General features: G+C 35.0%; 1 protein-coding gene across 1 annotated transcript in view; it reads left to right on the top strand.

Moving 5' to 3' along the window:
* Window positions 1-24,714, top strand: part of LOC102802291 (DNA polymerase alpha catalytic subunit-like) — a 107,197-nt gene that overhangs the window by 33,305 nt on the left and 49,178 nt on the right. Inside the window, exons 4-21 of the mRNA XM_085498422.1 lie at window positions 1,267-1,344; window positions 1,439-1,479; window positions 3,855-4,001; window positions 4,470-4,522; window positions 4,660-4,889; window positions 4,983-5,106; window positions 7,366-7,550; window positions 7,646-7,758; window positions 8,545-8,661; window positions 9,330-9,404; window positions 9,817-9,955; window positions 14,974-15,128; window positions 16,817-16,901; window positions 17,248-17,309; window positions 17,950-18,039; window positions 18,245-18,361; window positions 19,148-19,329; window positions 24,103-24,232. Coding sequence (XP_085354548.1) covers window positions 1,267-1,344; window positions 1,439-1,479; window positions 3,855-4,001; window positions 4,470-4,522; window positions 4,660-4,889; window positions 4,983-5,106; window positions 7,366-7,550; window positions 7,646-7,758; window positions 8,545-8,661; window positions 9,330-9,404; window positions 9,817-9,955; window positions 14,974-15,128; window positions 16,817-16,901; window positions 17,248-17,309; window positions 17,950-18,039; window positions 18,245-18,361; window positions 19,148-19,329; window positions 24,103-24,232 — 2,123 coding nt within the window. The remainder of the gene's footprint in view (window positions 1-1,266; window positions 1,345-1,438; window positions 1,480-3,854; window positions 4,002-4,469; window positions 4,523-4,659; window positions 4,890-4,982; window positions 5,107-7,365; window positions 7,551-7,645; window positions 7,759-8,544; window positions 8,662-9,329; window positions 9,405-9,816; window positions 9,956-14,973; window positions 15,129-16,816; window positions 16,902-17,247; window positions 17,310-17,949; window positions 18,040-18,244; window positions 18,362-19,147; window positions 19,330-24,102; window positions 24,233-24,714) is intronic.

Genomic DNA, 24,714 nt, shown 5'->3' with positions numbered 1-24,714 from the left:
GTTATGATCTATGTTCTCATGATGTCATGATCTATGTTCATATGATGTTATGATCTATGTTCTCATGATGTCATGATCTATGTTCTCATGATGTTATGATCTATGATCTCATGATGTCATGATCTATGATCTCATGATGTCATGATCTATGTTCATATGATGTCATAATCTATGTTCTCATGATGTCATGATCTATGTTCATATGATGTCATAATCTATGTTCTCATGATGTCATAATCTATGTTCCCATGATGTCATGATCGATGTTCCTGCGATGTCATGAACGATGTTCCTATGATGTCATGAACGATGTTCGGCGTCTTTGATAGCGTTTATGTTGTATTTTTATTTTCGAAATGTATCATTGGCTGTGTTTGTTTTGTTTAATTTTTCCTCAACAATTAACTGTTCCGACATCTCTTTCGTTTTTCGTCCGGCTGCTGCCAATCCAATGATTCGTCGCCGCTTGTACTCAAGCTTGTACTTGTACTTGTCAAGCGATTAATCGTCACAGTCATTATACTAGTAGTTTAAGTCCAATTGATTTGTAGAAATCAGCTATGCGATGATTATATGTGCAGTTTTGTTTTGCACACCCAGACACAAGCAATAGTTAACCCAATATATTTTCTGAACTACAGCATTCGTATTACTTAATCAAATTGAGTAAGGGTCATAGTGTGAGTTGTGTTCGCAAATAACAAAGTGTCAAATTATTTTGAGCGCCCTTCATAATAAATTTAGTCAAAATACATATCACTATTGATTGACCAGTTATATAGCTGCTTGAACTACGCACACAAGGACGTAAATATGTAAATACAGGTCACAGTTCGACTTGCGTAGCGAACGTTACAATGTGTCAAGTGATTTGAAGGCATCTTTGTCCCCTTTCCCAATACAGAGAAGCAATACGTGTTGTATTTTGAAGCGTCATTAAAACATAAATTTATTACGAATAAAAACATAAGTTTATACATACAATGTACCATCATCGTTACTCCAGCGGTCGGTTGGGAAGCGGACGATGTTTCTAAAGCCAGCCATAGCAAGATCGAGCGAGCGAACAAAAGCGAGCGAGCAAAAAAAAAAGCGATCGGTTTCCGGTCTGAAAGCAGCGAGCGGTCGGAAATTAAGCGGTCGGGGAAAAAAAGCGATAAAAGCGGGAGGTTGGGCGGAATGAGTACTGTATGTTCTCATGATGTCATGATCTTTGTTCTCATGATAAGCACGAGAAATAACCACACTATCTTCCCTTTCATGCAGATGGCACTGGTTATGTTGAAGATGGTAGGGAAATATTTGATGAAGAACTCAATGAAGACTGTTCATCTGAAAAGCAAGGTGAGACTACTCTATCATTGTCAGTCTCTGTTGTCCAGAAACATGCATCCTATAGCATAGCTACAATTTTTACTTTGATTCTTTTTCTTTGTAGGAAAGAAAGGTGGTAGTAATGATAGAAAAACAGCTAAACCTGTAAGTTGTTATTCATTTGAAGCACAGAATTGCGTGATCATTAGTTGTATGTGCTTACATGAGTTCTCATCTGCTACAGATCTAGACAAATTGTCTCCAGCTAGACTACATTGTGTACATATCATTAGATACTGGAACATTACTACATGTATGATCCTTTAATAAATATGTATGGTGTCTGTAGTCGTTTCCATCATGTTTTCATGTATGTGCCTTTCCAGTTAGTCATCTCACTGTCATTTGCCAGTTATCAAAAGACAATGCACATATACCGTAAAAACTCAATCAATTCGGCCATGTAAAAATAAATATTTTTGTGGGTGGGCCAATTGACTGAATAAATATAGAAAAAATGTTTCCGAAGTGGTCAATTTGTTTGAATAATTTTTCAACGTTTTAAAACTGGGTTCGAAGTGTGTATCACCGGTAACTGAATAAATATATCGTTTTCCCGAGATTAGAGTAAAGGTGTAGTACTAGTCTGAGACAAACTACAAGAGCGTTCAAGAAATCTGACGCAACCAGGCCACCTGCTGTTTTGTTGCCGTGGAGACGACAGTTTTATGTCACACTCCCGTAAATGTAAACAAACATGGTAACGTGAAAAACTCACTGGAATAGAGTAGAATAGAATTATGCTTTATTGCTAATTGCTGTACTTTTTTTTTGAAATTTTCTACAATTAAACTATACATACAGTACAATAATATATTTTAAATAAACTACAATAAATAACACTGAAAAACATAATACGAGACGACACACTGATATTTTGTTACGGTATCTCTTTTTGGAGGATGTGGTGGCGGGGCGGGGCGGGTGGTGTTGTCCGGTACATAGAAGCAGGTACAGCTGGGACCTCGGCAGTTGCCTTAGTAAAAAATGAATCGATTCGAGACATGGCTAGCGAGCGACAAAATAAGTACTAATAGCTTGTGGGAAAACTAAAAGTGAGTGTCTTTCCCCAGAGAAATCGCCACTTTTATAGCATGATACTCTGACCAGCCACAACATTATCACATATTCTTTTGAAATTAAAGGATGTACATCAGTCAGTACTCAGTCTGATGTACAATGTCGAAATGATAGGCCCAGGATTCACACCTCACGTCGTCTCGTCTGCCACTTTACCGTAACCACGCACCACTACTGAAACCGCTATGAGAGCGCAGTCTTCACTTCACGGTCATGTTTTTTTACCCACAGTTAAAACAAAACAAAAAATCCACCCGACTTTTAAACAAACAACGTTGCAAGAGAAAGTTTAGAACATAACTGGGACGACTGTGTCGAAACAATCCAGCCGGTGATTTTATTTGGGTCAACCAAAAAAAAAGAAGATATTTTGACTTGCTGCGTGACTGTGTAAACAAAACCATGTCCAATAAAAATGACGCTTTCACGCTACACATTGGCGACTTTGTATCGACTTACTGGAAATGCCGAAGACGATACAATTTGCAAGTCGGCATTAATTAATTTTTTACCCCGTTAACATTAATAATCTACTTGACTTTTAAACAAACAACTCTGCAGGACAATGTTTCGAACATTACTGAAACGACTGTGCTGAAACAATCCAGCAGATAATTTTATTTGGGTCAACCGAAAAAAAGAAGATATTTTGACGTGCTGCGTGACTGTGTAAACAAAACTACGTCCAATAATAATGACTCTTTCACGTAACACATTTGCGACTTTGTATGACTTGCTTGAAATTCCAAAGACGAGAGTCAAGTGTCGGCCTGAATTTTGTTGTCCCTAAACCATGGAGCTTCGTTTCGTCAGTGATTGCTAGCAATGACTTAAAGTATTTGTTCGTTGTCGATATTTTTGGCGTCGTGATGTGAATTTTCTTAGCGATTATTTACAACTGATGTACTGGGTAATTTGTAATGACAATCAACAGAGTATATTTCACCATGGACGTACTAGAGATTTCACACGTCTTTTGTACAACCACAGTTGACACCATGACTGCACATCTGGCGGATATCCTGATTGCTTATACCATGGATGTAAATGCTTATACATGTACATTGTATTTACGTGATAGATGTGTGAAAATATACCTTTGTTAAGAGAGTGACGTAAAAATCGGGCGGTGTCATCACAGGGCGAACTAATTGAATACAAACAATAGACTGACTGGACAGATGGCCGAACTAAACGGATACATTTTAAAATTAACCATGACGCAAAAAATAGGTGGCCGAATTGATTGAGCTTTTACGGTATTACTGTTTTATGAATCCAACTTGTGCATTGACTTATCAAGTTACTTATTAAATAATAACTATGTACAGCCAGATAGTAATTTAGGAATTCATGGATGATGGTATAATGACAATATTTGTATTTTTGTTTTTATTTAGAATGCCAAGAAACAAGCATCTGTGAAACCAAACAACATAAAAAGTATGTTTCTCTCTGGTGCTGGTAAAAAGAAGAAATCTGAAAAAGAAGTGAGCCTGGATGATGATGAATTACTTGGAGACATTCTAAATGAAATGAAAAATGAAGTGAGTTATTTACTCAGATCATAGACATTTTAAATGAAAAATGAAGTGAGTTATTTACTCAGATCATAGACATTTTAAATAAAATGAAAAATGAAGTGAGTTATTTACTCGGATCATAGACATTTTAAATGAAAAATGAAGTGAGTTATTTACTCAGATCATAGACGTTTTAAATGAAATAAAAAATGAAGTGAGTTATTTACTCGGATCATAGACATTTTAAATAAAATGAAAAATGAAGTGAGTTATTTACTCGGATCATAGACATTTTAAATGAAAAATGAAGTGAGTTATTTACTCAGATCATAGACATTTTAAATAAAATGAAAAATGAAGCGAGTTATTTACTCGGATCATAGACATTTTAAATGAAAAATGAAGTGAGTTATTTACTCTTAGAGACATTTTGAAAGGAATTCAAGTTTGAATGAGATAAGTAATGTATGTTTGTTTGTTTGTTACATGTAGCCTCCACCTATGCCAAAACCTGTTCCGATAAGAATGAAATTCAAACCAGAAGGGTATGTATTATTTGACTAATTTATTATTTTATTTTAATTCGAAATTTATAGTTTCAAGATCTAAAAATAACCCAAATCCTGTTGCATTCACAATGGAATTGGAATGTTTGAATGTAACCCAATACCTATTTTTTCAGGCTACCCTCCCCTGTTGGACCATCACCGGCAAGTCGTAACCGTAACCCATTCGCTAGCAGACCCAGAGTTATGCCTCCAAAGTCACCAATGCCAACATCAGGGAACCAGAACAAGGCATTACAACGCAAGGCACAGTCTGACATATCTGACATCAGGGACGACCCACCACTAAAAAGAATCAAATATGAACCAGTGGAAGATGTTGTCATGGATACAGATGAAGTGGAAGGTACAGCTATTTGTTGCCCTATATTGACAAATAGTTTGGCACTATCTAATGGCACACAAATCATTGACCAGTCATACATGTTTCAATTATTAGATCATGACAATGGACTTGATAATTATGATATAGAGGATGAAGATGTTGAAGAAGAGACAATTCAAAATGAGGTGCAGATGGAAGCTGAAAAACCTGATGATGTAAAGGAAGACGTAAAAGCGAGGTAACATCTACAGTGGTCTTTTCCCCCAAAACCTTTTTAGTCCCTGTTTCAGGCGCAGCCTGAAAGGTGGACTATTAATTCTTATTTCAATTTACCGTCTGTGATGTCTCTAGCATTTTCTCAACAATTCTGCAGCAGATATCGATGAAACTTGTCAGGTTGATGAGCAAGTCTCTGCCAATCATGCACGTAATTTTTTTTCAGATCTGAAAATTCTAAGTGGGTCTTTTTCATGATTTTCATTCAAAACTACCTCTCCCAACTGCACTGAGAGAACAACTGAGCATGGTCAGAATAAATAATTAGCTTAGATTGTAATACTAGGGTTTTTAGTGATCTCATGACCTGGTCATGACCTTGATCTGAATCAATGACAGATGGGTCATACCATTATCAATCTCAGTAGAAAATGTAGAGGGGTGTCAGGGCTACATTTTGATGGGAATTATAGTGGTCATACTGAAACAAACCCAGTTTTCAGATTGAGGGAAATCACTTTATGATAAGTTGCACCCACATAGAGTACATATTAATTCCTAATTTCCGAGTTACTATTTTTCTCACGAAATTCGATAGATGGCGTTCTCAAAGTACCCGGATGACAGTCCGTTCAACGTTTGTGGTGGGGTTGAATTTGAGCGGCGTCTGCTGTAAGCAATATACTAGTAGTTACTGTTGCCTGAGTCTTACTTTTTAAAAACGTTTTGCAAGAATTGGTCAAAATGGTTAACTGGTATTGTAATGCTATTCCTGGGGTTCGATTAAAAAGAAAAAAACAGCAAAATATCCTGAGATGAAAGGCGTAACTTTTCATACATTTCTTTCGTCCAAGAAATCATTTCAACGCCAGTGGATTCGAATGCGTCGTCGGGAACCTGAGTGGACGCCAAACTATATTCCCGGGTTCGTTCACGGCATTTTCCATCCTGCGCCAGTATTTTTTTAGTTCAATAACTGGAGACAGCAGTCTTTCAACCGCAGTTATACATCGATTGACAAACGAAGACTGTCATCTTCCCGAGACGAGCGCAAACGAAAACATTTATGATAACTGCATCTGCTGATTGCCTGGTGAATCATATTAATTCACACTTACACTACACAATTACAAACACCAGAAACTATTTTAGAGTTTGATTTAATAATAAACCATGGCTTGTAAGGATTTTCTTTCATGGATCATTGCCGAATACACTCTGCCATAATGAAAATAAATTCTGTATTCTGCACATGATGAAGCTTTACGGAAATGATGAAATAAATAACCATTATCAAGTCGATATTCTTTCAGTCTGGCTGTTGTCCAGTCACTTCGATGCAACAAATATGCGAACATGTAAGCTATTTCAAACAAAGGTAAAGTATGAAGTTTTTAGGTTACACGGATCACTGTGTTTTACAGTACGACGACGATTGTTTGACTCTTGGCGAACATTCAACTCGTTTGCTAACTCAACAAGTTCAAAAAGTTTAGCTTTACGAACATTAATATTGCTGCAAGTTATACCACGATTCCGAAGAAATTTGCAGAGTTCTGGAACTTTTTTGCTTTTCCAATCCATTGATTTACGCATGTAAGAATACAGAACTTCAATAAAAACAACCCCACTCGGGCTCGTCATACGGGTATTTTGGATGCGCCCTCTAGCAGAATTCCGTAGAAAACTAACAACTCGAAAATTAGGAATTCAATTGTTTGCAGATGTTCCTTGTATTATTTTAACATGATTATTTTATGAGTAAATAACAAGGACTGTGACATTCATGTGTTGTTTAACAATAAAACTGAAATTTCTACCTGTGCTTGGTTGTAAAAAAAAAAAGTATGTAATTCACAGATAGAAATAAGTGTTCAAAGCAAATAAATAATGTAGTTTAAGCAGCAATGTAAAAATCGTCCATCATGGAAAAGAAAATCAAGTTGGCAAGTTTAAAAGCTTTGCAGTCATAAATGACTAGCTCAAATGAGCTATTTCCATGACCCACACCAGAATCCTTTGCAGTGGTAAAAAGGAAAAATTAATTGTGTTATGTATATTTTCTTTTTCTGGTGTAAATAAATAAATACAAATACAAATAAATACAAAATGGGATTCAAACTAAATTTACCTGTTGAATTTACCACTTTATTTTGTATGAGCGAACAAGGATGAAACTTAAAACTATGCCCCAGTAGATCATGGTTTCAAGGGTCTATTACTATATTCAATTTCTCTTGAACTCCCAAATTAATATTAGCATCACTGTTTTATCTTAAAGTGAGTCTCCAGTCGTGTTGACAAGTAGTGGCTGGGAAACTGTCCGTGGAGAAATCACTGAAGAGCAAGTTGTACATGATATATCTGTTGACTCTTCATCGTTGCCATTGACAACAAATGATGATGGTGATCAAGTGTTTCGGTTTTACTGGTTTGATGCGTATGAAGATCATTATAAACAACCAGGTCAGTTGATTTACAAAATTGTTCATTTCTAAAATATTGATGAAAAGTTGAGTAGCCAATGTGGTTCTGACTTAATATGATGTATTACTGTGTAGGTATCGTATATCTGTTTGGTAAGGTGTGGATTGAATCAGCCAAGTGTCATGTCAGTTGCTGTGTTGCCGTTAAGAATATTGAAAGAAGAGTCTACTTACTACCAAGAGAAAATGTGAGTTTCTTTTCAGTATTTATTTATATCCACTCATGACAACAATTTTACCCAGATGGAATTATCTTTTAAAATACATCTTGCTGACGTCATCACTTTGTGGTAGTTTGCAGACATCATCACTGATACTAAACAGTAGATCTTTACCTTGTTGACGTCATCCAAGCATGGTAGTTCATTATCTGACATCACTACATGTTAGTTTACTGATGTCATTTCTGTACAGTAGATAGATACTTTGCTTATGTCATACAAGCTTGACAGATTGATATCTTTCTGATGTTATTCTGATACAGTAGATCAATGTAGAACCACCAATAAGGCTGACAAAAGAACTTATTTGCATACTATATATTTCTATGCAGATAGAAGATATAATTTATTGTTTGAACTGTTTTTTTTATGTTTTTTTGCATTCTTTTTGGCAATCTATATCAAACTAATATGGCTGAGTATTATCACTCTTTTCAAATTTCAGCATGTTTTTACATTTATTTACAAAATTCAGGTAGAACAGTACTCCTGTGTTTTGATATATGTGCATATTTCTACTCTACTGACTAATTTACTAGGGTGACCACTTATTTTATTCAATTTTCTTCATCCCTATAAACATGGACTTATAGAAGTATATGTTGTAACATGAAATGTCAAAAATGCTTAAGTAATTAATTTTGTATAATCTTTTTTAAAAAGCATTTTATCTTTTTAAAGAAAAAAAACTTACTGCCAAGTGAGATGTTATGAAATGAATCTCATGAAGCAAGGCACTTTAATCTATTGCAGAGAGTTAATTTGAAAACTGGTGTTGAAACTGACGAGGAAATCACTTTCATGGATGTGTATAAAGAATTCAATGATCATGTCGCAGAAAAGTACAAAATTATGAAGTTTAAGTCCATGGTGAGTATGTCTTACAATTAAAGTGGCCAAGTATTTGACTGGACTGGATTGGGCTGGGATAGGGCTAACCTGGCTTATTTAGGGCTGACTGGGCTGTGATAGGGCTGACTGGGCTGTGATATGGCTGACTGGGCTGTGTTACAGCTGACTGGGCTGTGATAGGGCTGCGCTAAGGCTGACTGGGCTGCGATAGGGCTGACTGGGCTGCGATAGGGCTGACTGGGCTGCGATAGGGCTGACTGGGCTGTGGTAGGGCTGACTGGGCTAGGATAGGGCTGACTGGGCCTAATGCAAATACAGAATACAGACTGAATTTATTTTGGATTGTTGATGATAACAAGCAATTTATTACTTTTTGGGATACATGTGCAAGTCCATTTGTTTAACAATCTGATTCAAGGTTGCCATAGAGGCCTTTTTTCAGACCTTGACTGTTGGCCATTTTGTTGTAACAAATTCCAATTTATACTGATTATGTTCAAACTTTATATATTTCACAAACTTGAGAACTCAGAGACTATGAAATGCATCAGTAGGATTAACATGTCTGAAATTAAATCAAAATATTTTATTTGCTATTCAATACATGTAATTGCCTTTATGATGATATATCTTTGCTGTAATCTCACAGCTTTTATCTCATTAAATATGTACATTTTATTTTTTAGAAAGTAAGTCGTCAATACTGTTTTGAAAAATCTGACGTCCCAGCAGAGTCTGAATACTTGGAAATACGATATAGTGTAAGTGGTGGTTGTAAATATCGTAAACATACATTAAATTTTCAATAGCTTTTTGAGACAAGAGGCCAAATGAAGAAAGTGAAATGTGTTTTCTGACAATATTCTACATCATTAACTAAATAAATTGTGATTCAATAAATAAAAATAATTCACCAAAAAAAAGAAAATGTTCAAGTGAATGCATAATTTCAATTTGCATGGCTTTATGGGATATAAAGTAAAACCCATGTTAGTGATCATCTCTCTTCCCAGCAGTCAACAACCTTGGGGGGATTTAATTGTGATCCCTACAAAATCAGTTCTGTTAGTGGGCACACTGGTACTTGTAAAGACTTTGCACAAGGAATTATTTGTACCCTAAAGAAAATTCTGAAAAAAGAATGAAAAGTGTTTCTGTGTTTAATTATTTCAGGCAGACTTGCCCCAACTGCCATCAGATTTAAAAGGAGAGACGTTTAGCTATGCGTTTGGTACGAACACATCAAGTACAGAGTTGTTATTACTGCATCGTAAAATGAAAGGACCATGTTGGTTGGATATAAAAATGCCACGTAAGTTGTACATATTCCTGTAATTCACTGTAATTATTGACGTTTTCTGAACACATATAGCACACATATATATTGTATCATGTGATTGGTTCTGATGTCAGACACACTAACCATTGTATCATGTGATTGGTTCTGATGTCAGACACACTAACCATTGTATCATGTAATTGGTTATGATGTCAGACACATTAACCATTATATCATGTGATTGGTTATGATATCAGACACATTAACCATTATATCATGTGATTGGTTCTGATGTCAGACACATTAACCATTATATCATGTGATTGGTTATGATGTCAGACACATTAACCATTATATCATGTGATTGGTTATGATATCAGACACATTAACCATTATATCATGTGATTGGTTCTGATATCAGACACACTAACCATTGTATCATGTAATTGGTTATGATATCAGACACATTAACCATTACATCATGTGATTGGTTATGATGTCACACACACTAACCATTATATCATGTGATTGGTTCTGATGTCAGACACACTAACCATTGTATCATGTAATTGGTTCTGATGTCAGACACACTAACCATTGTATCATGTGATTGGTTCTGATGTCAGACACACTAACCATTATATCATGTGATTGGTTATGATATCAGACACATTAACCATTATGTCATGTGATTGGTTATGATGTCAGACACATTAACCATTATATCATGTGATTGGTTCTGATGTCAGACACACTAACCATTATATCATGTGATTGGTTATGATGTCAGACACACTAACCATTATATCATGTGATTGGTTCTCATGTCAGACACACTAACCATTGTATCATGTAATTGGTTATGATGTCAGACACATTAACCATTATATCATGTGATTGGTTATGATATCAGACACATTAACCATTATATCATGTGATTGGTTCTGATATCAGACCATTAACCATTATATCATGTGATTGGTTCTGATGTCAGACACACTAACCATTATATCATGTGATTGGTTCTGATATCAGACACACTAACCATTGTATCATGTGATTGGTTCTGATGTCAGACACACTAACCATTGTATCATGTGATTGGTTATGATGTCAGACACATTAACCATTATATCATGTGATTGGTTATGATATCAGACACACTAACCATTATGTCATGTGATTGGTTCTGATGTCAGACACATTAACCATTATATCATGTGATTGGTTATGATATCAGACACATTAACCATTATATCATGTGATTGGTTCTGATGTCAGACACACTAACCATTGTATCATGTAATTGGTTATGATGTCAGACACATTAACCATTATATCATGTGATTGGTTATGATATCAGACACATTAACCATTATGTCATGTGATTGGTTATGATGTCAGACACATTAACCATTATATCATGTGATTGGTTCTGATGTCAGACACACTAACCATTATATCATGTGATTGGTTATGATGTCAGACACACTAACCATTATATCATGTGATTGGTTCTGATATCAGACCATTAACCATTATATCATGTGATTGGTTCTGATATCAGACACATTAACCATTATATCATGTGATTGGTTCTGATATCAGACACATTAACCATTATATCATGTGATTGGTTCTGATATCAGACACATTAACCATTATATCATGTGATTGGTTCTGATGTCAGACACATTAACCATTATATCATGTGATTGGTTCTGATATCAGACACATTAACCATTATATCATGTGATTGGTTCTGATGTCAGACACATTAACCATTATATCATGTGATTGGTTCTGATGTCAGACACATTAACCATTATATCATGTGATTGGTTCTGATATCAGACACATTAACCATTATATCATGTGATTGGTTCTGATATCAGACACATTAACCATTATATCATGTGATTGGTTCTGATATCAGACACATTAACCATTATATCATGTGATTGGTTCTGATGTCAGACACATTAACCATTATATCATGTGATTGGTTCTGATATCAGACACATTAACCATTATGTCATGTGATTGGTTCTGATGTCAGACACATTAACCATTATATCATGTGATTGGTTCTGATATCAGACACATTAACCATTATGTCATGTGATTGGTTCTGATGTCAGACACATTAACCATTATATCATGTGATTGGTTATGATATCAGACACATTAACCATTATATCATGTGATTGGTTCTGATATCAGACACATTAACCATTATATCATGTAATTGGTTCTGATGTCAGACACACTAACCATTATATCATGTGATTGGTTCTGATATCAGACACACTAACCATTGTATCATGTGATTGGTTCTGATGTCAGACACACTAACCATTGTATCATGTGATTGGTTATGATGTCAGACACATTAACCATTATATCATGTGATTGGTTATGATGTCAGACACATTAACCATTATATCATGTGATTGGTTATGATGTCAGACACATTAACCATTATATCATGTGATTGGTTATGATATCAGACACATTAACCATTATATCATGTGATTGGTTCTGATGTCAGACACATTAACCATTATATCATGTAATTGGTTCTGATGTCAGACACACTAACCATTATATCATGTGATTGGTTATGATATCAGACACATTAACCATTATATCATGTAATTGGTTATGATGTCAGACACATTAACCATTATATCATGTGATTGGTTATGATATCAGACACCTTAACCATTATATCATGTGATTGGTTATGATATCAGACACATTAACCATTATATCATGTGATTGGTTCTGATATCAGACCATTAACCATTATATCATGTGATTGGTTCTGATGTCAGACACATTAACCATTATATCATGTGATTGGTTATGATATCAGACACATTAACCATTATATCATGTGATTGGTTATGATATCAGACACATTAACCATTATATCATGTGATTGGTTCTGATATCAGACCATTAACCATTATATCATGTGATTGGTTCTGATGTCAAACACATTAACCATTATATCATGTGATTGGTTATGATATCAGACACATTAACCATTATATCATGTGATTGGTTATGATATCAGACACATCAACCATTATATCATGTGATTGGTTCTGATATCAGACCATTAACCATTATATCATGTGATTGGTTCTGATGTCAGACACATTAACCATTATATCATGTGATTGGTTCTGATATCAGACCATTAACCATTATATCATGTGATTGGTTCTGATGTCAGACACATTAACCATTATCTGGGCTCTCTCTGGAATTTGCTAGGTAATAGTAAATTTACTAATCAAGAAAAAAAAGTATTAGTAAACTTTGTCTGGAAACAGCGGAGCATTTTCCCGCGATCGAGCACAACGGGGAAGAGAGAAGGAGAGGGAGGTGTCCCCTCTGTCATCCGCCGAAAACAAGAACAGCATGCTGAAAATGGTGCTTGCTGGTGCAACCTGAGCTCTAATTTTGTGTGTAATTTCATGACATCAAATTAGGCAGTCTGCTCCACAAAATGTACCATTTATGATGGTACAACAAAACATCACAACAAAATATGCAATGTAGACCTTTATTTGAATAACTCTGTATTAATTAAACATGTTCATGATAATCTCACATTGTTAACAGTGGGGAAAATAGTCATCATTCAAAAGTTCACTGCCTAGAACACAGGTCATCCTGTGAATAAATTTTCACGGGAAATTTCTCAGAAAAAAACTCTCTGCCAATCAATATTATTATGAAGTAATCTCCCGTGCTCATCGTGCAAACCCGCATGTTGACGTTTATGACGACACAAAATGACTATTTATTTTCATCGAAATTTCTGAATTAAAGTGAAAAAGTAACTAAAGTAACTTTCGGTCTTGTAACTCTATCTCAATGCTAAGAATGCTCGGTAAGAATGTCACACAAATTATAGTATTTTTCAATCGATTTGCTAACATTGTCTCACCTTCCATTAGCTGTGGAATCATAGCCCTATGTTGCCAATCGCATTATTTACGTGACAGACACTGGCTGGCCCATGTTCGACATACAACAACAAATTTAAAATAAAAACAAGACGTCCGAATGAAATTGGTAGGGCAAAATTAGATTGTATGTCGCACCAAAGAGCTATGGAACCACATCTAACCTTCCATTATTTCTGAAATCGTGCTGCAGTACAATCAACTTTCCATTTCTTGGTGCTGTCAGGGTTAGGACACCCATGGGCTTCTGGTTCTGAACACGATTTAGCGGTTTCTCCATCTCGTCGTGAAAAATACTCGTCGAGCAGTTGTCTGCTCCTTTTTGACGTAGTCTCCATTTTCAATAAATAAACAAATCACGTGTTTGATAAGGGCGACATGAAACCGTCCCATACTGAGAGTAAAGTCGCGGGGTATCTTGAAACACATGTCGACTAAACTACGCATGTGCGATGACACCAAAATAACTTTAGAGTGGAAAAATACATTCAGTGGCAGTTCCGTGTTGATCGCAATCACCATGTAACAATTGTTGCAATCTTAGAAGTAACGGGACATTGTTTAACTTTAAAATGGCAATCACTCAAACCGTAACACGCGTGATGATCACAGTCGAGTCTTGACAATTAAATAAGGGCGATTTGCGAAGGTATTTTGTACAGAATGTGTTTGTAAATCCTACTAATAGATATTTTTTTGTTCGTAAATCTTGTCCAAATTTTGTAATTTTCGACATTTGCGAGTGACAGCGAGAGCACAGAATTATATCATGTGATTGGTTCAACTACACATTGTTTGCTTACAAATCATTCACTGTAAGAGAAATATTGACTGGTTTGAATTTTAGCTCATTTGATGTTGCAGAAATATTCGCTAGGTTATGAAGTAAACAATACTATTGAGGGTACTGCCCATTTTCTGCCAATGTTCAGCTATAAGTAAAATAAGTGAAAATAAAAGCCCATAATAGAAATTAGTGGATTAGCATACAATTGTATTAAGTGTGTTACACAGAATCCAGATGAGTGTCTTCCGCACAAACTCATTCATATTTATTTCTCTCATTAGAACTTCCAAATCAGCCTGTCAGTTGGTGCAAAGTAGAGGCATTTATAAACAAACCAGATTTTGTTTGTGTTGTAAAAGATAAACAACCACCTCCATTGGTTGTCATGACTATTAATTTAAGAACTTTACTGAATCCCAAAACACACCAACACGAGGTAGGTGCATGTTGTGTGCAGTACTAATGTATGATGTATTGAATTGCCATTTTTTACCTTGCCAGTAACATCAAAGATGAAAGGGAATGGTATATTAAGGAAAAGATTTTTGTCCGGCGGTGGCATCGTTGTCGTCGTCGTTGTCGTCGTCGTTGTCGTCGTTAATAATTGTTATTGTATGCACAATAACTTTACTAATTCTATTCCAAACTTTATCAAACTTGGTCACCTCATTCATCAGTATAAAGTCTTCCCTGAGTATGAATGACAAATGTCCTGTATGAAAATATCATGCAAAAATTGAGAAAATCTGATAAAATATTTTGACTGTTTCTACTTGATTGATCACTGGTGATACACATTCAAAGGTCACTAATCTCAGTGGAAATATGCATTGTTGTCTGTGTTCAATGAAGCAAATCATTTATCTTGTAATAATATCCTTGGTAATGTATCTCCCAAATCCCATGGGAATACTATACTGGGTTTCAAAACCAACTCATGGAGAGAGTTTTTGCACAGTCTGATACACATTTGCAAACCTAAAATCTTTACAGAAAACAAGATGTCCGAAAATCAATATAAGCACGACTATGAATTGGGTGCCAAACTTTGAACAAGATCTGAAGCTAATAGAAAGTCTGTTTAGTCAAAAGTTATCAAATCAAAAACAATACATAAAAAATACATAAAAAGCAAAATTGTACTCAAAAATAGGTACTGGTATTCTGTATTTGACAAACAGTTCATTCGACAAATGAAAAATTACAGGAATTTGTTTCAGCTATTAGAACAGAATGATAGAGCTAATATAATACTAATTTAAAAACGCACTTAAAAACAAAGATTGCAGTGTTTGAAGATGTAGATTCTCAGGAGGCAAAAGTACTGTTGTCTTCTCTCTTTGCTGGACACAAACTATTTAAGTTGATTTGCATTACAAAGCAGAGCTTGCAACATGATGTTTTTTTTTTACTTTTCAAATAATTCAGTAGTCACACAATGAATAAAATAAAGCAGTTCATATTTGTCATAGTGAATCATTCAGTTTGGACGGATACCTGTACAAAATACTTGGGCCAGCTAAGATTTTGTTATCTTCCATGTTTTATGAATCTATTCATGTCTAAATGCAGCACTTCTTTTCTGAGATGCAGCATTTGTTTTTATAATAAAAAATCTGAATTACTTTGAATAAAGCTGGAAATTATGTCCCTGAAAATAATTAAACAAATTAGGCACCAATGTTTTTACATCTATCAAGGACATTCGGTAAACTGCTTTCCCAATGTTGTTTGTATTCAAAATTAATTATGACAAGAATATTCATATTGAAACAAAATATGATAAAGGGAATAATATTATATAACAAAGGATCGTTGTTTTATACCACCTTTAAATTTCTTTTAAAATTGGCCATCAGGTTATTTCTAAGACAAACATTAGTACAGCATATGTACTGTATACACCTACCGGTATATCTAAGCTCTAAGATGATGTATAGTTTGTTATAGTACCATGCTTAGTAACTTTTCAAGAACAGATAAATTTTCATCTCATTTTTTTTTACTCCTGCTACTATATTAACTAACAATTTCCTGATCAGTCTGGATATTTAGATATTTCGTATTCCTTGTATTTTCAAATGTTTAATAAATAAAATTGTTATGACAATACTTTTTATCCAGGTAATAGCTATTGCCAGTTTGATACACAATAAATTCCATATTGATAAGGCTCCTCCTAATCCATCATTTCAGCAACATTTTTGTGGTAAGTAAATGTTATCCGTTTTGTTGAGTGTTCACAATGACATATTTTCACAAAAGATAAAATAACTATCTTTGTGAAATATTCACTGCTGCAATATCTTTTGATTTTCCCACACGTAAAATTCATGGAAATATGAAAATGATTTAATCTTTTTTCATGGCTTGATGTTAACTTTTAAACTCACTAGTCTGAAATATTTGTTGTTTATATTTATTTACGTCTGTTGAGACAAGTGACTGTCCAGTTCAATTTTACTTGTCCTAGGTGGCATGACTACCCTTAGTGTCTAGCTTTGCTTCTCTGTTTTGTCTGTCTGTAAACTGTCTTATTGTATATTACATTTCAGCTATCAGTAAACCATCTGATTGTATATTCCCCTATGATTTCTCTGATACCATCAAGAAAAAGGTGAATAGATTTCTTTAGCTTTTACAATATCAAAGAAATTATGATTTTTCACCAATTTACCATTTCTTCATATTATGAAAAAATATTCATTTATCTATTTATTTATCTATCTATCATATTCTATGGACCAAAATGATTTTTTTTCTTCAATTTTTAGTTCTTCTTAGGACAAATTGCAAAAACAGGGACTTTTATTTTGAGTCCTGTTCGTCTCTGAATGGAACTGTCCAGAACCATTTCTCAGACATGCACCAAACTTCACACAAAGACAATACATACTGACATACATATGTGTTCCTGGCAGCCATTTTGAACACAACATTTGCTATATCTTCCTGTATGTGTTCAGAGCTGATTTATTCATGACCTGATTCATTTGAAAATTTTCACCAAGTACTATAATGATACCCTAGGTTGTGTCAACTTGACTGCTATATTGTCTAAAATCATAAAAATTAAGTCTGTAAACAAGGACAAGATAATTTCAATCATCTTTCATGATAATGCATATTGTTGCTGGTGTGCACATCATATTTTTTATCAATTAGTTTCAATGTTTTCTTGATGTATTCATGGCATGGCTGATCATGGAAATTCATTTCCAATATTGCATAATCTTATGGTAACGATTTGATTTCAGAATGCCAAAGTGGAAGTTGTTGGTTCTGAACGTGGACTGCTTGGATTTTTTCTTGCCAAGATTCACAAGATAGACCCTGATATCATTGTAGTAAGTTCCTATTTCACATACACTTATATGGTTTGATGTTTTCACACAAGCAAACAGTGCCCTCAAAATGATTATATTGCTGAAATATAATTGGGCCAAAAATGTTGTGAAAACACAAATAGATAACTAGATGATGTTTACAGAGCTTAAAAGTTCATTGATTGAGACTACAAAATTTGCAAATCACAAATGTCTATCATTTCAGGGTCATGATATATCAAATTTTGATCTGGATGTCTTATTACATCGTATAAACGCAAACAAGATTCCACACTGGTCTCGAATCGGTAGACTGAAGAGACAAATAATGCCAAAGTTATCTGTAAGTAACTTTTTTAGTCCCCGTTCGGACGCAGTCCGAAAACGAGGACTTATGTTTTGACCTCTGTTTTGTTCGTGCGTCTTTGCGTGCTTCCGGACCTGTATCTTAGAAATGCCTGGACCAATCACAATCAAACTTCACACATACATCATACATGATATACATATGCACGTCAATTTGTTTCACGATCTGATTCAAGATGGCCGAATGGCGGTCATTTTTGTGCTAAAAAAATCCTAAAAATCAAGCATTTCTCGGCTGTTTACAGATGGATTTTGTTCAAACTTGGTATATACATTAGACATTATAGGACCTTGATGCAAATAATTTTGTTTTTCAGATAAGATTCAAAATGGCCGACTGGCGGCCATTTTGTTTTAATGAATGTGGTTCTCGTGCCATATCTCTGACTTGCTTTCACTGATTATGTTCAAATTTTAAATATTCATTATACATCATGTCATAGATAGACAGATATATTGGTTTGACGATCCTATTCATAATGGCCAAATGGTGGCCATTTTTGTGCTAAAAAATCATCAAATATCAAGCATTTCTGGCATTTATGCATGGATTTTGTTCAAACTTGGTACATATATTAGACATTACAGGTTCCTGATGCACATCATTTATTTTTCAGATCGGATTCAAAATGGCTGTCTGGTGGCCATTTTAAAATGGATTGTGAGAATCCACATTAAAAAAATGTATCAGTGTGACAGTAACGACAGAATATATTTCACAAATGCATACATTAACATGCATTACTGGTTGATTTATTCCTAGTCTGGTGGGAGGGTTGGTTTTGCTGAGAAAAATGCAGTTTGTGGTCGTTTAATATCTGATGTGAAAATATCATCAAGAGAACTGATCAGATGCAAGAGTTATGATCTGACTGAACTGGCTAGTCATATACTGAAACACCAAAGGGATGTCATACCCATGGAAAATCTCAAAAATATGTTCACGTGAGTTTTGAATTTCAATTTCACACTGTAATTCCCTGAGAATATAAAGTGCAAACTATGCTGTGAATTAGTGGTGGTTGTACTGTATTCAGACTTAATTAATATCCTTAAACAATAATGAACGACCCGCCAACCCATAATAGGAGAAAGCTTACTTTGTGCGACAAATACCGTAAAATCTGTATTAGAAGCCGCATCCCTAATAGAAGTCGCATCCATACTATTTGAATAAATTGAACTAAAAATTCATCATTTCTCATATGTGTAGATGCTCTAATAGAAGCTGCATCCCCTCTGTTGCATTGTACCATTTTAATAGAAGCCGCGGCTTCTAATACAGATTTTACAGTATGTACAAGGCGTTAGCCGAGTACATATATGGAGCACAAAGTGTGCTTGAGTCCATTATGGGTTGGCAGGGATTTCATTATTGTTATTATTTTGTAGCGTTGTCAAGTCTAAAAAGCGGAAAATTTGGGGAAAAAATCAACAGTGAACGGAATAGTTTCACAGTCACTGGCCCGTGAATCTGGATAATTTAAAATGTCTTTCTGGAAATTGTTTCCACAATCTCGTATGGAAAACTAAGAAAGAGATATTATTGTATTGAACTCATCTGCATTGCGAGTGAATGAGTGACTGGTATGTGGTGTGGAGTAGCATTGCAGTGATTGTCCGAGCGAACAGCACACCGTGACTGGTACGCCGTATCGGTGTCCGCCACGGCCTTGCACTATGCTACGCTAGATCGCCACCGAGGTCCAGCTTGATCAACTGTCCGTAGGGATGCGTACCCGGGTACATGTACGTAGTTGCGTCCTTACCCCATCCCACTAGATGTTTTCAAATCATCAAGGTAGATGTTTATTGGCAACTGTCCTGTCTGTGTAATAGTTATTGACTCCCATGTGCGAAGCACAAAATGGGAGTCTTTGCAGTTAGTGTGTCTGTATGTGTGTATGTGTGTATGTGTGTATGTGTGTGTGTATGTGTGTCCGACTGTTCCACTGCTATCTCAAGAACCATACATCGGTTTTTGATGAAACTTGGTGCATAGATGCTCTGGGCCAATGCGCAGATTTGATTAGGTTTTGGTAAAAATCCATGCTCGTTAATTACCTAATTTGCATGATAATTAGCTAATTTTTAGCTGTTCTATGACTGTTCCACTGATATCTAAAGAACCACTCATTGGATTTTGATGAAACTTGGTACATAGATGCTCTGAACATATGCGCAGATTTGATTAATTTTTGGTAAAAATCCGTGCATATTAATTACCTAATTTACATGATAATTAGCTATTTTTTAGTGGTTCCATGACTGTTCCACTGATATCTAAACAACCACTCATTGGATTTTGATGAAACTTGGTACATAGATGCTCTGAACTAATGCTAGGTTTTGATTAGTTTTTGGTAATAATCCGTGGATACTAATTACCTAATTTGCATAATGATTAGTCAATTTTCGGTTTTTCCACTGATATCTCAAGTACTAATCATCACATTTCAAATGAAACTTGGTACATAGATGTCATACGACAATGCACAGACCTGATAGTTTTTATGGTAATATCAGTACATATTAATTACCTAATTTGCATAATTAATTAATTTTCAGCATTTGATATAAGTAGTTAGCATTACATTTCAATGAAACTTGGTACTTACATACTCAAGGACTATGCAGAGATTGATTGTTTTCGATAAATATTTGTGCATATTAATCACCTAATTTGCATAATTAGTTAATTTTCAGCTTTTCCATGGGTATTTCAAGTACTAATCATCGCATTTCAATGAAACTTGGTACATAGATCCTTTAGGACTATGCAGAGACCTGATTAGTTTTAGGGTAAATAATTGTGCATATTAATTACCTAATTTGCATAATTAATTTTCAGCTTTTCTACTGATATCTAAAGTACTAATCATTTACATTTCAATGAATCTAGAATTATGCAGACCCAATTAGTTTCCGGTAAATATTTGTGCATATTAATCACCTAATTTGCATAATTAACCAACTTTCACACTGATATCTCAGGTACTATACATCACATATCAATGAATGTACATGGATGCTGTAGGACAATAGACAGACCTGAATAATTGTGGGTTACAATCTGTACATATTAATTACCTAATTTGCATAATTAACCAATTTTAAGCTTTCACACTGATATCTAAAGTACCGTAAAAACTCCAAAATTTTGACCGGTTTTAAATAATTGGCGTTAGAAATGTGACATGTTTTTAGAGTCGTGGCCGAGTTGTAACTCAAAATCTAAACAAAGTCATCAATCAGTGAGTATTATGACAAGCAAAACAAAACATCAAGACGCGCAGAAGAGGTCAGCACAAAACTAATAGGTCAAAAGACAAAGCTGTCTCGCACTACCTAGGAAAACTTGCGAATGTTCGAAGTACAGGTACCCATTGGACAAAAGATACATGGAAGTGTTTAGCAAACTATCTCCCCGACCCAGTGCAATGTATCCGGTTAGAATCAAAGCTCACGTGTCCCTTATTTGAGGGACCAAATTCTGCCGTAAATTCGCCCTTGGATTAAAAAATAAAATGGGATTTAAGAAAATAAAATGGGACTTTTAAGGTGTATTTTGGCGTCATTTTTCGGACATTTCAATCAATCCTGCCGGCTAAAATAGAGTCTAAGTTTTACCGTAGTCATTGACGTCTGTCTATTCAAGAGTACACGTGTATGATTTTTATCGTGACTAGCGTGAGCAGGTAAGCTTCCTTTCGAGAATGAGCTGTTATCACTGTGAACAATGTTAAATTATTCTTCAGATGACCAGTTTATTTTTTAAAAACAACTAATTTTTTTATTTAAAAAAAAATCATGCCGTTTTCGCATCAAAATTCAAGCCAAAATATTGTACTACAACATCAATCTCTTCGCATTGCGTTCAATAACATTAACATATTTAAATAAGCTATGGTAATTTGAACACGTTGGCATCATCCAGCTTTTTGATTGGTTAATTAGCGATTTGACCTATTTGACCTAAGAGAACATGGCGGATATCCTACAGCATCAAACGTTTATACGAGACCGGAATCATTCGCTTACGATGAAACTTAGTTGACTTTTATTTGTATTTCATAACCATTCAACAAATTTATTTTGTGTACATTATTATAATCACTACTGAGTACAGTAATAATCAACAATTCAGAAACGCAGCATGCCGAGATTTTTGTGTTCGTTTTTATTTGAAACTTCGTTTATTTAGAATATATTTTCGTTACCAATAAAATAAAAATCTCTCAGTCAATCAGAAACCCGGATTCATGCCTTCGAGGAAGGTCCCGTTTGAACGCTCACATCGGTTTTTTTTTTCGTTTGGGGGAAAACTAAAACTGGTCGCAATTTTCGAATAAGAATGAGTCGGCAATTTTTAGTGGAGTCGAAAATTTGGAGGTAAATAAAACACCGAAACCCGGCAAATAAATAGCCAATCGAATTTTTAGAGGGGTCGAAATTTTGGAGTTTTCACGGTACTAATTATTCCATTTCAATGAAACTTAGTACAAAGATGCTCTAGGACAATGTACAAACCTAATTAGTTTGGGGTAAAAATCTGTTCATATTAATTCCCTAATAAGCATAATAATTCATAATTTTTTGGTTCTAATCACATTTCAATTAAACTTGGAGACATAGATTTTCTGTTACATTGCGCAGACCTCATTAGTTTTACACTCAAATCTGGTCATATTAATTTTCTGATTTGCATAATTAGTTTTCAGCTAAGTAATTTCGAATTATATTTAATGTGTCTCCAATACTCTCAGCACATGGGAGTTCTTTCTAAGCTTTCTTTGATTTTAAATTCCATGGGAGGGCGGTGATTAAGAATACTTTGAAGCCAAACGAAACTTACATGCGTAGCGAGCGAACGAGCATGACTGTGCCGGTGTAAGCCATCCTAGAAGGAGAACCAACAGTGATTTTAATCTGACTGTATAAATAAAAAAATACACACCCGAAAACACGGATACTCTTTTTTGCTTATGCAAACTGTGCCTGGACTGTGACATTTACCGGGAGCCGATGCTGAGGAAATATAAGTCACATTGGTCATCGTCTTTCTCGCTTCGCAGATTGTGTGGTACTACTCACTACAAAAACAGAACAAATTCATCTCTCTGTACTCGTAGACATACATTGTACCCCCACTTCGTTTATCGCATTTGCTTGGATAAATCGTCCCCGGTTAACCTCACTTCATCAACACAATAGGGCGAACTAATCAGGAGGCCAGCGGCATCAGTCGCGGAATCTAGAAGTGCGCGTACTAGATGGAACGCTTCGACCGAACGCGCTTTAGCATACAGAGCAGACGGCAACGCCCTCACAAATTTGTCAGATTTCGATATTGAAATCCGCTGTTATTGGTAATGAACTATTTTATTTGATGCCGATTTTAGTATTAAATACTTGTTATCTAACAATTTCTCTTCTTTTTTAATAGTTTCTCTTTTATTTGTTTTCAAAAACATTGTAATCATATCCATGGCACAGGGCCTTGATGCTCAATAATGGGATACATTATCGCAAATAATCTGCTGTAATGACGTCATAAAATCCACTGGTATTGATAATGCTATAATATAATTTAGTATATTGACAGTGGTGCAACCTGACAGTTTGATTATATCAAGATGGCACATGGTTGTGACATAATAGTAGTAATCTATGTGGAATAGGCATGATGCATTGATGTTCTTTTTATATTATTGACAGGACATCTCGTCAGTTACACTCATTGGTAGAAAACACATGTATGGATGCGTCATTAATTCTGAGAATTCTTTGTGAACTAAATGTACTGCCATTGGCTTTACAAATAACAACGATATGTGGAAATATAATGGTAGGTAAATCTTATTTTTTGGAAAGTTTCCATTTTTCCCTGGTGGCTAATCAAATTTATGGTTTTAGTTTCAAGAATACAATGTTTTTTGTGACCCAGCTTCAAGGGTTAAGCTTGTGAAATTTTACTCGTCTGTAATTCATGTAATTATAAAATAGACTAATATTATTGTATGAGTTACACATGATTCGATTCAAAATGTTCAACTGGCAGCCATGTTGGTTTTTAGTCCCCTCTCGGAAGTCCGAAAACGGGGACTATTAATTTGGGTTTGTTTCATCCGTCCATACATCCGTATCTTATTGAATTGTAATTTTATTAGTTTTGTAGTTTGTGTCTGTAAGTCGTTTTTTGCTTAGGGAAGAGTAGGAAATCAAACGGGCGGTTAACCGCGGTCATTACCGCGGTGGTGGTGGGTGCTCGCTGGTCGACCGCATTTTATGCAAATTTATGCATAGATTCCATGACCCCGGTTTACCGCG

Source organism: Saccoglossus kowalevskii, chromosome 1 (genome assembly GCF_978046115.1).
Source record: "Saccoglossus kowalevskii chromosome 1, keSacKowa6.1, whole genome shotgun sequence".
Classification (NCBI taxonomy): domain Eukaryota; kingdom Metazoa; phylum Hemichordata; class Enteropneusta; family Harrimaniidae; genus Saccoglossus; species Saccoglossus kowalevskii.
Note: the sequence above shows the minus strand (reverse complement) of the source record. Positions and strands in the feature narration are given on the sequence as shown.